The 14901-nt window shown below is 50.2% G+C and overlaps 1 protein-coding gene across 7 annotated transcripts in view; it reads right to left on the reverse strand.

Annotated features, from left to right (window-relative positions):
• Positions 1-1255: 1255 nt before the first annotated feature.
• The window catches only part of LOC147425981 (uncharacterized), a 102167-nt gene continuing 88521 nt past the window's right edge, over positions 1256-14901 (reverse strand). For 5 of the 7 annotated variants that reach the window (XM_086497991.1, XM_086497993.1, XM_086497990.1 and 2 more), the window contains one exon: positions 1753-2347. In XM_086497991.1, coding sequence (XP_086354117.1) covers positions 2290-2347 — 58 coding nt within the window. In that variant the 3' untranslated portion in view covers positions 1753-2289. Of the gene's footprint in view, positions 1635-1752; positions 2348-14901 lie in introns of those variants that run through there. The other 2 variants (XR_015186117.1, XR_015186116.1) reach the window with 2 other exon arrangements.

Raw genomic sequence — 14901 nt, forward strand, 5'->3', positions numbered from 1 at the left:
TTGCCAAGACCCACATATCTTAAAGTCGTGTGAGATTTTATGGGTTATAGATGGAGGCACTATTGTAGATTGATTTACATGTAGGCAAGAATTTCCAAATCGCTTCATAGCATGGTTAGTAATTGTGAGTGGATTGAAGAGTGCAAAGAATCCTTTAAGAAGCTAAAGGAAGCTTGGAGCTCTACGCCACTCTTAAAAGCACTTGATTGGACCACATTTTTCCTTGTGAAAATAGATGCATCTTGTTTACAATTGATTGTGAAATAGATCTCGCCCAAGATATGGCGATATGAAAATTCTAATGTACTACACTAGTTATTAGTTAATAAGCATAAAAGAGAAATGTAAAACCACAAAGAGTTCATGAAGGTTTGGATATGATCTACGTATTTAAGAAATTTGAGCATTACTTGGCAAAAAAGTTCGCCTTCTTTGTAGATATCTATTTTGGATAGAATTGGTGCCCAAATGGTCAGAGGAAATGATAAATCTCCACCCTCCTAAAGAGCTTGCTATATGTGCATTTTTCTCATTGTGTGTGTTCTGCATGTATATATATCCCCCTAAAATGAAAACAACAAATTACTTTGCCAAGGTCCTTAATTCTACGAAGTTTCAAATAAGAGTGCCTAATATTATTCCGTTGGATGTAATTAATTTTATTAATATAAGGGCTACGAAAGCTCACGAAATGCTTAATTAAAAAATAAAACATGTTAACCACGTGAATCGGGCATACATAAAACCTAGTCAAGTGAGCAACCAAGCGCAAACGGTTAACTAATAATACTACAGAGAGTGGGAGTTTGCATACAAACTACATGTTTGAAGAACTTAGGCCTTACTTGTTGGCAAAAAGTTTACCTTTTATGTAAATATCTATTTAAATAAAAATGGCGCCCAAATGATCGAAGGAAATGATGAATCTCCTAGTGAGGAAATTTTTGGAGCCCTCTTAAAGAACCTGTCACATGTATATGTGCGTTTTCCTCGTACTACATATGTATTAATATGCCCCTACAACTAGAAACAGCAAACTAGTTTGCAAGGGCGCTTACCTAATGTAGTGAAGTTTCAAATAAGAGAGCCTAACACTGCACCATTGGATGTAGTTTATATTTTTTGATGTAAGGGCTCGCCAAATGGTTACCTAATAATAAAACATGTAGTTTGTTTCTGTTGTAAGGGTTGTGAAGGCTCACCAAATGGTTAACTAATAATAAAACAAGTCAACCATATGGCTTGCACATACAAGAAACCTAATGGATCCACTTTCAATTTCCATTACATAGAATCTCCCAAGATGCTTTAGCATCTCCAATTAACATCTCCATTCAACTCACAATTTAAAACCAATCCTAACGGCTAGGATTTGACCTCGGCACGTAGAGAGTATAAAGTTGAAGCTTAACCACTATGCTATTCGCCTATGATGCCCTTAGGGGTTCGTATCCAACATACTACAAGGTTCATTACTCCAATGATTCTAGCACATTGTTAACAACGATCTATTGCATTAACTCTGCAAAGCCGCGCATCTTTCGCGCAGAAAGATGATAAAGCAAATCGATTGACTTCTCCTAGTATTCCTGTTTCCTCAGCTAATATACATGGTTGACCTCCAGTTACTAGTTCTGCAAGCAAATCTGGAGGAGTTATTGTATGAAGCCGACTAATACTGCTCACTCACCACAATCATAGTGCTCTTTATAATGAATGAAACACAGAATAGTTCATCAAAGAAAACAAATAGGCACCAAATATGCTATATGCACACTCTTTTGCAGAATGGAGGGACAGAACAAAGGAAACCTCTCCTTACGCACAAGTACATACAGTATGTAGTCAATAAAACACACACAATTAATGCTAATAGCAGCATATCAATAGTGGGTTTTGATGCCCAGATGGATTAGGCACATCAATGGGTGATAGATACATTGATGGGAAAATACTTGCACTCAACGTCTTTCGTACACCTGGCTAGAATTCAGACATAACCAAGCCTTAGTAGGTCTAAAGCTACTATAGAACATGATTAGACAATGGCTGGAGGAAAACAAAATTGGTGTAGGGCTCCCCACCTTAAATGCAGAATTTCATATGGTATGACATGCTCATCTCATCTCCAGAGAGGCCTTTCATTTTACTCCAGGGAACCTGCCCAAAACTTCTTAGGAGAGACTGAGCGAGGTCTCCAACTTTGGCAAGCGCACAGTTAACTGGTCGTAACACCCTCATGAGCGTGGACATGAAGCAACAGCTCCCTGGAATGAAAGTCTTCCTATGTTACATATGCATTTCTAATCCATCTGCATATCTACTTCCTCGTGCTTTGTTTGGATCTCTGCAATTTCCAGAATTCAACTCTCTCTCTCTCTCTCTCTCTCTCTCTCTCTCTCTCTCTCTCTCTCTCTCTCTCACACACACACACACACACACAAGGTGTAATCATAATGAATACCAAAAACAAATGTGCATGGTCCAACTACCAATCAAACTATGTACAAAGATAGAAGTCCAATGTTGAAGACGAATATGAAGAGCCCATAACCAAGATGGCAAAGCAGTGAAGGGACAGAAGAATGTTGACATGAAGTCTCGCACCGTCGAATGCTGAATCTGAACTGGCTCGCTGCTGCTCGCACCCGCCCCCTCTCCCCCCCCTGCGCCATCGCCCTCCCTCACACCCTCGCACTGCTCTCCCGCTTGTCCACCTCGCGCTGCCCCCTGCCCCTCGCGCTACCCCTGCTGCTGCCCGCTGCCCTGGCAGCCCGCAGCTGCCCGCTGCCCAGCTCCCCCTGCTGCTCCCCCCTCCTCGCGCTGCCCCCCGTTGCTGCCCGCTGCCCAGCCAGCCCGAAGCAGTTCCCACAGTCAACCACGCCAGCCCGCCCCCTCCCACTGTCCGCCCCCCTCGCCTGCTTTTTACCGTTAGCCTTCTCCCTTGACGGGCGTCGCCAGCACCATTGACGTGCTCGGTCCAGCAGGTCTTCCCCCCCTTTTCGTCGACGATCCTCCACTTTTTTTACCAGTAGCAAACACAGATGGCGGCTCATGCTCCACCGCAGAGGGACTCCAATGAAGCCCCCTCGCCCGACCCCGCTGAGCCCACCATTCGACTTGCTCTCTCGCCGACAGAGCAAGCGAGCCTAGCCACTGAGGTAGAGAGATTGAAGGCGACTTCGGTCATCTGCAAAATGCTTGGCACCCGACCTAGCAGAGGAGAGTTGCGAGACCTTCTCCAGGCCCGCCTTCTCGCAGAGGTGGGCAAGATCTTGGATGTCCAGATTCTCGGACGGGGCTACTATCAGATCGAATTCGAGACCTCCGAGATGGCTTCCAAGATCATAGCTATGAGTCCACTGGCCATCCGAGCATCACGCGCCCACTTTCAACAGTGGCGACATGGTTTTGACCCGACTACGGATGTGCTAGTAGAGGAGGCAGACATCCCCATCTGAATCTGCTTTCCAGGTTTATGGAGGGAGTACCTACCACTTCTTTCCAGGATTGGCTCCGCCATCAGGACTGTCCTAGAGACACCTCGTACGGCAGCATCAGTAGCTGCCAAGGCGGCTGGCATCCCCTCAGTTCGAGTTTTGGTTAAGAGATACCCACACGCTCCCGAAGGTCATCCTTCTGCCTCGGGTGAGTGGGGGTTGGTTTAGACAGAGTGTGGAGTACTCGGGCCTCCCGAACCAGTGCTTCATTTGCCGACAGATGGGCCACCTAGCGAAGGCCTGTCCACGGAGGAGGCCACGACCTGCACCTCAGCCTCAGCCCCAGCCTGTCAAGGCTAGGTCGCAACCACAGTCAACGGCACAGCGCACAGATTCAGAGCCACCCTCTGAGCCTGGTGCTTCAGCGGAGGAGGGGTGGTAGCAGGCCCGTGGCCGTCGACGCCAGGGGCCACAGCAACAGCCTGGCACTCAGAGTGGCCCTCAGGTGCCTACTCAACAGCAGTGGGTTCCCACGGGGAACCGCTTTGGTCCTCTTGAGCAGGAGGAGTCCCCTACGCCAGCCTCCACCTCCGCTTCACCCTCGACAGCCGCTCCCCCTTGAGAGTTCCCCTCCTCCTCCTCATCCTCCCCCCCGCCCTCTGCTTCCGTCGCCTCTCCACCTCGCCCCTCTACCTCTGTCGCCCCACCCCGCTCCTCTTCTCCTCCACTCCCCCCAGCTCCTTCTCCCCCCCCCCCCCCCCCTTCCTGCTCCAGTTCCACAGTCGACTCAGGAGACTGGTCCCTCGCCGGCGGCTAGGAGATCTCTTGGCAGCGCGTTTGCCACGAGTCGCCTAGCGAGAGAGGGTCAGCCCTTCTTGCGGCCCCCTCTGCAGATTCAGACATCCCCCCTTGCAACTATCCCTCGTCGTCTGACGAGCATTGACCTCCGACGCTGCTGGGACTTCTTCGACTACGGGTTCACTCGCTTACTCCGCGATTCCGCAGCAGACCACGAGGCAGCCTGCTTCAGGGTCCATGCTTTGTTCCTCGCCGCTAGGGGGACAGAGGCCTTGAACTCAGCAGTTGGTTTCTCCTTCCCCCTCAGTGGTAGGGCCGAGACAGAGTGGTCCCTCGACTCAGTGTTGGGATGGTTGCATACACAAGTTCTCGAGTTCTCTCATCACATTGGAGAACTTGGAGTTACAGATTTGCTGCAGACTTTGTGGCCACTGGCCAAGTTTGCGGTGACACCCCCAAACTCAGCAAGATGTAGGCACATTGTGGTGTACTTCTTTGCTGATACACAGTGTTTGCCTTGCTATGTATACATTCATGAGGACTCCTGGACAGAGGAGGTTGCTTTTCGCAGGGCTCGCTCTGCTTGGGCTTGGGCTAGGCACTCACTGCATTCTCGCCTATCTAGAGGACGCTCGGATGCGGATTACTCCCCATCCAAGCCAGCCTCGAAGATAGCCCGTCTTGCTGCTGCGGCAGCATCTGTTCTCTCTCGCTCCCCATGAGGATCGTCTCGTGGAACATGTAGGGACTAGGTGGGCCCCAGTTTCAGCGACAGCGGGGCCGATTGCGTCAGGAGCTTCCGCGTTGCCTTGTGGGAGGAGAGATTGATCTCCTTATGCTTCAGGAGCACCATCTGTGTGAGAGCCGCATTCGGCGATGTGGTCAGATTTTGCGTGGACGATATGATACCTTTTGGTCAGCTGCTTTTGGACCTGGAGGCATCCAGGGTGGGGTATGTATGACTATTGCGGATTCATTGCAGCAGGCCATTGTGGGCAGAGGGATTATTGTGCCAGGCAGGGCTCAGTGGATTACTATGCAGGTTCAGGGTGGCCTTGTGGGCTTCCTGAACATCTATGCGCCCAATGTGGCGAGTGCTCGTGCAGAGTTTTGGTCACAGATTGTTGAGTCTTTGCCGCTGGCTGACCATTGGTGTGTAGGAGGGGACTTCAACATGTTGGAAGACCCTTCTGATGGGATTGGAGGAAGCCATGCTACAATGCATGGAGTCGAGTTAGCAGCTTGGGAGAGGTTGTGTATGACTTTGAGGGTCTCGGATACATGGCAGACTCTGGCTTTGTGAGGCCTCCAGCCAGTCTTGCCTTCTCTAGATCGGACCGCAGAGTGGGAGGAGTGAATCTATCGCGGATAGATCGCTTCTACACTAGTGACCACTTCAGTGACTTAGGGGGATCAGTGGGCATCCTGGCAGGGACATCCTTCTTGGACCATGCACCAGTGATCCTCACAGTGGCAGACAGGCAGAGGAGTGGGAGCACGATGCTTCGCATCCCAGAGCGGGTCTTGTTGGACTCAGCACTCAGAGAGAGGGTAGAGGCTCTCTGGACAGAGGGCATGGACAGCCAGGTTCTACCTGCAGACAGAGTGGCCTTAGGCCTAGCTCAGCTTAGCCACATTTTTCTCCAGGAGTCTCTGGCTCGCGGGGCTGCAGCAAGAGAAGAGGAGCAGCGTCTCAGACGAGGCATTGCTTCACTACAGAGGATGCAGGAGCAGCATCCAGACAGTCCATGGTTGGAGGAGCAGCTACAGCAGGAGCTTGCTAGCACAGAGGAGAGGCGTCATGAATTTGCCTTTCACCGACAGGCATCTCAGTGGACTCAGGTGGGTGACAGAGTGACAGGTGCTTTTTTTGAGACTGTGGGACCTCGGCACTTGCATGCCAAGGTCAATCAGTTGAGGAGACCCGATCGGTCAGATGTTTGTCAGCCCGAGGATATGCGTGCAGTTGCTACTGACTTTTACCGTGAGTTACTGTCGGCTGAGCCCCACTCAAAGCGGCAGGATGCATGCAGGGAGCAGGTTTGGGCACAGATGCCTTGTCTTGTGACTGAGGAGATGCGCCAGAGGCTAGAGATGCCACTTCAGCTTGAGGAGCTGCACACGGCTCTTAGGGCCCTCCCTCGTGGTAGCTGTCTAGGTGAGGATGGACTGACTCCCAGCTTTTTCTTGGAGTACTGGGACCTGCTTGGCCCAGATCTTTGTAGTGCCTTTCAGTACATTTTGCACACAAGAGTGATGCCTGATAGCATGAGTGAGGGCCTGATTTACCTCATTCCAAAGGAGGGTGGCTCCTTGGATGAGATTCGACAGTGGCGCCCCATCACCATCCTTACCTCAGCCTACAAAATTCTTGCCAAGGCTCTGAGTTTGAGGATTCAGCCACTTTTGGAGAGCCTTATACATGGGACTCAGACAGGTTTTGTCAAGGAACGCAGTATCCTTGACAACATCTTCACTTTCTGGGAGGCTTCTGCCCTGGCACGGCTCCGTGGGGAGGACCTTGTGATTCTTCTTCTCGATTTTGAGAAGGCATACGACAGAGTTGACTGGGACTTTCTAGAGGGCACTCTATGCAGGATGGGCTTCTCAGATGCTTGGATCAGAGCATACTTGCCACGGAGTTTCGAAACGTTTCGTTTGAAACGAGTTTTAGAAGTTTCGAAACGGTTTCGTCCGAGAAAGAAACGCCATAACAAAAGTTTCATGCAAACTAAAGAAATGTACGTAAGTTTAAGTGGTATAAGCTGAGATCTTAGACATGAAAAAGAGGAATAATAGGACTAACGTTCATCATTAGAAGCAAGACAGAAGCTACATTCTTGACATTGAGGATTTCATGAAATAAAAAAATCAACGCTACAGCCTGACGTGCAAAAACTTACGAGCTTTGACTTACCTTTGAAACGGCCAAACTCATACAGAAACATTTCTGAAACGTTTCGTACATTTCATGAGTGAAGAACGCGTTTCTTGGCAACACTGGATCAAAGGGGTGGCAGCTTTGTACAGACAGGCTCACAGTCAGGTGCTTTTGGCAGGAGGTAGAGGTGAGCGCTTCATGCTCACACGCTCGGTCAGACAGGGTTGTCCTCTTGCCCCCTTTCTCTTTCTGTTCTATGCGGAGCCGATGAGCAGATTTTTGGTGTCACAGCAGGTTGGTTTGAGGGACTTAGCACTCCCTATTCGGGGAGATGAGCTACTGGACGCTGAGCTTGCCGATGACTCAGCATTGTACTTAGAGGGCCAGGAGGCCAATCTGCACAGATGTGAGCAGGCTTTGGAGACCTTCTGTTGTGCATCGGGCGCACTGATCAACTGGAGAAAGACAATGGCTTTCTCGGTTGGCAGTGCTCCTGTGCCAGATTGGATGCCAGGAGAGGGTTTCAGGTGGAATCCCCCAGGGACTGCAGTTTGGTACTTGGGTTGTCAAGTTGGTTTGGACTTGTCCCCCGAGCAGCAGATTGCTCCTCTTCTTCTGTCCATCAAGAGAAAGCTGCTACATTGGAGCTCAGCACGACTTTCGTTGGCTGGTAGAGTAGTAGTTGCCAACCATGTGTTGTTGGCGACTATGTGGTACATCACTTCTTGCTGGATCTTCTCGAGTTCTTGTATCAGCCAAGTAGAGAGGCTGATCAGGAACTTCCTTTGGTCAGGTCGTGACACTCAGATTGCCCGAGCCAAGGTGGCTTGGTTAGTCATCACACTTCCTTGTTCTCAGGGAGGGCTTAGGATCATTGATCTAGCACAGCAGAGTAGAGCCCTTCTTGGGAAGTTCGTAGTCAGAGGACTTCTTCCAGGAGAGGAGCCCTGGAAGGAGTTCTTGCTGCAGAGGCTTCGTGCCAGGGTGCCTCAGTCAAGAAGCCCCTAGCAACCTTCGACCAGATGGATCTTTACAGAGTTGCGCCGAGTTGGTTTGAGCAGGAGACTCGAGGACCGCTTCGCAATGAGTTTGCTTCGATCTTGGGAGCTCTCACGGAGTGGCCAAGAGCAGAGACAGCCGATGTGCATCGAGGAACGCCTACGGCAGCCCCTCGTCTGGAACCCCATGGTTAGCACTCAGAGAGGCCACTTGGTTGGTAGTCGGCCTCATGTTTCTTGGGGTCCCATGGCAGCAAATCTAGCGCGCTCTCTAGGTGACTGGCTAGAGTTCACAGGTTTGTCAGAGGAGATGCAAGGTTTCCAGCTACAGGGCATGAGAGGGGTGGAGAGCATGTGTCAGGACATCTCAAAGTCAGTTCCAGCTGAGTGCCTCACGCCTCTCGAGCCAGTAGCACCTCGGTGGATGGGAGCCTTCACACGACTAGAGGTTCTCATTTCAGTCAAGGCCTGCTCAGAGTCTGTCTCAGCCCTGTTCTTCAAGCTTCAGGGTGGGGGACGACTACAGCGAGTTGCAGTAGAGGCCCCGCAGGTAGCAGAGTGTTGTTTTCAGAGGATCCGAGTAGTGGGCATCTGTGGGCGGACTAACGTCATAGACCCTGACCCAGCAGTTCTTGAGACAGGACACTGGAGGCTATGGGCTTGGGAGTGTTGTCCGTTAGCACGAGTACAGTGAGATCCTGGTGAGTGGCTATGGAGGGACCCCTTCTCTTCTGCAGACCACCCAGGAGTCCCGTTCTTTCAGTACACTGTTCGATTGGGACGTCATATACTAGCAGCACAGAGAGAGGCCCTCCCCGCTGCAGCACGTCATTGGCAGGAGGAGTGTCTCACAGTCGAGTTCTTGGCAGACTTTTGGGAGAGGTTGTGGGACTCCAGACAGCCAAGGCGAGTCACCTTGTTTCAGTGGCTGGTCGCACATAGAGCCACAGCAGTAGGGAGCTCGCTTGTGCATAGTGGTCTCTCGGCCACGTGTCCAGCTTGTGACCATTTGGTGGAGAGTCAGCGTCATTGTCTTTGGGACTGTCCCTCGGCCCAGCAGGTGTGGCTACGAGTTCTTCGGCTGATGCCTGCTCTCTCCACGGCTCAACAGTACACTTGGGGGGCAACGGCTTGGTGCACCCTCACGGGCCCGACACTTCAGTTTGAGCTATCTTCAGTTTGATCGTGATTCAAGGGGGGCGACCTGCACTTCAGCCTGCTACAGAGCTTACTCCACAGGAGTGGTGCAGTGAGAGAGAGGAGTGTTGGGAGCTCATCAGTGGCCTGACACTTTGGTTCATCTGGCGGGCCTGCTGTTTCCGCATCTTTGAGGCTTGCTCTGTGCCACCAGCAGAGACTGTTCGTGACTTTTGGCTAGAGCTGATCCATACTCTCAGAGGACAGCTTGAGGGACTACAGGGCAGCTCCGACCGCATGCGGGAGCGCCGCGAGGCTTTCCTTCGACTTTGGCGCCTTGGGCCTTTCTACACCATAGTCCAGGGGCTCAGATGGCACTACTGTCCACCTGTCTGGCTCTTCCCTCCTCCCATCTCTTGATTTAGCCTCGTTGTATATATGCTGTTTTTTCATTGGGAGATTCTCCCCATCATGCTTGTTGTAGCCCTCTCTTGCAGAGGTGGTTGTAGCCCTATGGGCAGTTTTCATTAACTAATAGAAGGATCTTTTTCTCGGAAAAAAAAAGATGGCAAAGCAATCATGCTAGAGAATCAAGCAACGAATGTCACTGCCAAGATGCCATCCTTGAAAACTCTTGCATTTGCCATAGCAGTGGTGAGCAAAGATACATTCGAAAATAAAATACCTCTCAACCGGAAGACATGCCTTTGCCACTTACATTGATAGGAAGGCGTCATAAACCTGGGAGAGCTTTCCTGAGAGCTCTCTGACATAGGAGCACTGCAATAAGCGTGCCACCCATCCATAGGAGTCCCATGCATAATAGTCATGGAGTGGGCTGTTCACACTTCACCGGTCACTCGCCAACCATGACCCAAGCCATGGTGTGCCAGGTTATAAACCTCTATGGCCATCTATGGTCTCCAGACAATCCCATGTGACCTACTCGACCTAGCATGGACTCCACCCTTGAACTCTACACCCACGATGAGCATGAGTTATTACCATTTCGCACTTCACGTGAAGACGTGAATGAAATCCCTGCCTGCTCATGTCCATGAAATCAAAAGACCTCGTCCTAAGGAGGAACAAAAGTCTGGGAACTCCCAACAAAGAAGAGAGAACTTATTGCATATGAAGGTCTGACGAGATTATTTATGCTACATTTGTCTTGATCCTGACCAACAGTCCAGAGATTGTCCATTCAACATTCAAGCTTGACAGGATTGGTGGACAATTATGAAACCACAAACTTCAACCCGAATTAGAACTTCAAAAATTTTAGACCTAGGCCACCTGCAGCTCAGTAGAACTTTAACCAAAATCAGAGACAGCCTCAAAACCAAGGGAACCTTGGACACTTTTTTGGGACTACCCACCACCACCACCACCAACAACAACAACAACAACAACAATAAAAATAACTTTAACCATCAATCTCGTTCGGGAAGAGGAGGAAATCAAAGACCTCAAGGAAGAGCTAAAGCTAACAGAGATCAAGGTGCAAAAGACAAGGGAAATCAAGAAAATGCATGTGTTCATGCTACGATTGAACATCAATGAGTGAATGGAAAATTTTCAGTAATTTCTTGAAAAGGGTCTAATCCAGCAAAGTACATCACCTAATATTTCACCATTGCTTCTAGTGTTAAAGAAAGATGGGTCATAGAGAATGTCCATTGACTACAGAGCTATCAATAAAATCACCATCAAGAGCATGTTTCCCAATGCCCAACATTGATGATATACTTGACAGACCATAGGGTTCTACATGTTTTAGCAGAATCAATCTAAAAAGCAGCCATCATCATATCACGATCGCTCCTAGAGATGTATACAAGACCATATTCAAGACATCCTTCGAGTTCTACGAGTATTTGGTGACGCCTTTGGTCTCAAAAATGCTCTTGCAACCTTCAATATGATGATGGACCGGAATTTTAGAGATTATAGGTCATTTATGGGCACCCTTTTTTATGACATCATCTTGTTCTCCAAGAGTGAAGCAAATCATCGACACCATCTCTTACAAGTTTTTGAGGCACTACGATGGCACAGATTAGTGGTAAACACGAAAAAGAGCGAGTTTTTCCTACCACCAAGACACTTTTTGGGACACATCGTCTCAGCAGAGGGTGTGCAAATGGACCCTGCCAAGATAGAAACCATATGGAATGCTCATCACCTCAGCATAGAACAGAAAGAGGAAGGGGTCAAGAGGGCAGCCCTGTCTGACCGAACGTGTGAGCATGAAACGATCACCTCTACCTCCTGACAAAAATACTTGATTGTGTGCCCGTCTGTACAAAGCTGACACCCCTTTGATCCAAGCATCTGAGAAGCCTATCCTACGTAGAGTGCCCTCCAAAAAGTCCTAGTCAACACTGTCGTAGGCCTTCTCAGAATCGAGAAGAAGAATCACCAGCTCCTCACCACGAAGCCGCGCGAGGGCAGAAGCCTCCCAAAAAGTAAAGATGTTGTCAAGGATACTACGCTCCTTGACAAAACCTGTCTTTGTCCCACGTATAATGCTCTCTAGAAGTGCCTGAATCCTCAAACTCAGAGCCTTGGCAAGAATTTTGTAGGCTGAGTTGAGGATGGTGATGGGGCGCCACTGTCGAATCTCATCCAAGGAGGCACCCTCCTTGGGAATGAGGTAAATCAGGCCCTCACTCATGTTGTCAGGCATCTCTCCTATGTGCAGGATGAACTTGAAAAGATCTGCAGAGATCTGAGCCAAGCAAGTCCCAGTACTCCAAGAAAAAGTTGGGAGTCAAGCCATCCTCACCTGGACAGCTACCACGGGGGAGTGCTCTAAGAGCCGTGTGTAGCTCCTCTAGCTGAAGAGGCAGCTCAAGCCTCTAGCGCATCTCCTTAGTCACAAGACAAGGCATCTGTGCCCACACCTGCTCTCTGCATGCATCTTGACGCTCTGATTGAGGCTCTACAGACAGTAGATCACGGTAGAAGTCAGTAGCAACTGCACGCATGTCCTCTGGCTCTAAAGCAACTGACCCATCGGGCCTACTCAACTGGCTAACCTTGGCATGCGTATGCCGGGGTCCCACTGCCTCAAAGAAAGCGCACGTCACTCTGTCACCCACCTGGGTCCATTGAGATGCATGTCGATGGAAAGCAAATTCATGGTGTCTCTCCTCTGAGCTGACAAGCTCCTGGCGAGCCTGCTCTAACTGCTCCTCCAACCAAGGACTGTCTGGATGTTGCTCCTGTATCCTCTGCAAGGAAGCAACGCCCCATCGAAGACTTTGCTCCTCCTCTCTCACTACAGCCAGGCGAGCCCGAAGACTCCTGAAGAAAGAGTCGACTAAGCTGAGCAAGTCCTGAGGACACTCTGTCAGCAGGAGAATCCTACATGTCTAAGCTCTCTGTCCAAAGAGCCTCCACTAGCTCTCTAAGCGCCGAGTCCAGCAAGACCCTCTATGGGATGCATAGCATCGTGCTCCCCCTCCTCTGCCTATCAGTCACTGTAAGGATCATTGGTGCAGGCCCCAGGGTCCAAAAAGGAAGTCCCTACCAGAATGCCAACTGTCCCACCAAAGTCACAGAAGTGCTCACTAGTCTAGAAGCGATCTATCCGAGATAGATTCACGCCTCCCACTCTGCGGTCCGACCGAGAGAAGGCCACGCTGTCTGGGGGGCTCACAAAGCTAGAATACTGCCACACATCTGAAAACCGCAGTCATACAAAACCTCTCCCAAGTTGCCAACTCAACTCCATGCTCAGTAGTATAGCTACCACCAATCCTGTCAGAGGGTTCCTCCAACATGTTGAAGTCACCCCCTATGCACCATTGTTGTGCCTGCGGCAGAGACTCAACAATCTGAGACCAAAACTTTGCACGTGCACCCGCCACATTGGGCGCATAGATGTTCAGGAAGCCCACGAGACAACCCTGAACCTGCATAGTGATCCATTGAGCCCTGCCCGGCACAATAATCCCTCTGTCCACAATGGCATGCTGCAAAGAATCCACAATAGTCATACATACCCCGCCTTGAATGCCCCCAGGTCCAAATGCAACTAACCAAAAAGTCTCATATCGTCCACGCAAAAGCTGACCAAAACGTCTAATGCGGCTCTCACACAGATGATGCTCCTGTAGCATAAGAACGTCAATCTCTCCTCCCACAAGGCATCGCTGAAGCTCTTGACGCAGTCGGCTCCTCTCACGCTGAAATTGGGGCCCACCTAATCCCTGTACGTTCCATGAGACGATCCTCATGAGGAGCGAGAGAGAGCTGATGCTGCCGCAGCAACTAACTATGCTATCTTCGAGGCAGGCTTGGATGGGGAGTAATCCACATCCGAGCGTCCTCGAGATAGGCGTGACTGCAAAGAGTGTCTAGCCCAAGCCCAAGTAGACTGAGCCATGCGTAAAGCAACCTCCTCTATCCAGGAGTCCTCATGTATGTGTACATAGCATGGCGGGCTCTACGTGTCAGCAAAAAAGTGAACCACAATGTGTCTACATCCTACTGCGTCTGGAGGTGTCACAACAAACTTGGCCAATGGCCAAACAGTCTGAAGCAAGTTTGTAACCCCTAGGTCTCCAATGTGATGAGAGAACTCTAGGGCCTGTGTCTACAGCCACTCCAACACTGAGTCTATAATCCACTCAGCCTGGTCCATGCCGCATAGGGGAAAAGAGAAGCCAACCGCGAGTTCAAGGCCTCTATCCCCCTAGCTGCAAGGAACAGTACATGAAGTCTGAAGAAGCAGGCTGCCTCAAGGTCTGGTGAGGGGTCGCCGAGAAACCGTGTAAAGTCGTAGGCAAAGAAATCCCAGTGACGACAAATGTCGAAGCTCGTCAGACCACAAGGAATTGTTGCAAAGGGAGACGTCTAGACCAAAAGAGGGGGTCGCAAGAAAGGCTGTCCCTATCTCGCCAAGCGACTCGTGGCAAAGGCGCTGCGAAGAGATCTCCTAGCAGCCGAGGAAGGCCCTATCCCCTGAGACGGCTGCGGGATTGGAGCGGGAAGAGGTGAGGGAGCAGGGGGGCGAGGGGGATCGGCAAAGGTAGGAGGGCGAGATGGAGAGGCAGAGGGAGGAGGAGGAAGGGGGGAGTCTTCGGTAATCAAAAAACTTCGAAATCAAGACCGACTTATCCTTCCTCAAGCTTGGATTTGGCTCAACAACTTCATGCATTAGTCCAAGAAACAAGAAATCGTTGATGATGCCACAATTGTTCCAGTGGGAGGATAACGACCATCGAGTCTTTACTTTTCTTATATGAAACCTATCCGCCGACGAAGTCATGGCAGAGGTTCACAGAGAGGAGCATGCACACGGCCTCTGAAGGAGGATTTATGGCACGTACAAGGAGAAGTTTCTTGCCCTTCGACTAGAGCGGTAACTCTATCTCGTTCAATAAACCAGTTCAACTCTATCGAGGGGAGCACTCACCAAGTGTGGCATATCTTGGGCGATCTCATTGTGGCCCGTGGAGATGTCTCTACAGAGAGGATTGAGGGTCGCTTTGCCTATCGAAATGGAGCAGCTGTTGGATTAGATGAAGCTCTTGTTACAAAAGGGCGGGGACAGCAAAGAAGGAAAAGAAGAACAAGGACATCAAGTGTCACTATTGAAAGAAGAAGGGGCACAAGGAAGTTAAACATTGGACGACAA

The sequence above is a fragment of the Adiantum capillus-veneris genome, chromosome 24 (genome assembly GCF_014529385.1).
Source record: "Adiantum capillus-veneris isolate H3 chromosome 24, ASM1452938v2, whole genome shotgun sequence".
Lineage (NCBI taxonomy): Eukaryota > Viridiplantae > Streptophyta > Polypodiopsida > Polypodiales > Pteridaceae > Adiantum > Adiantum capillus-veneris.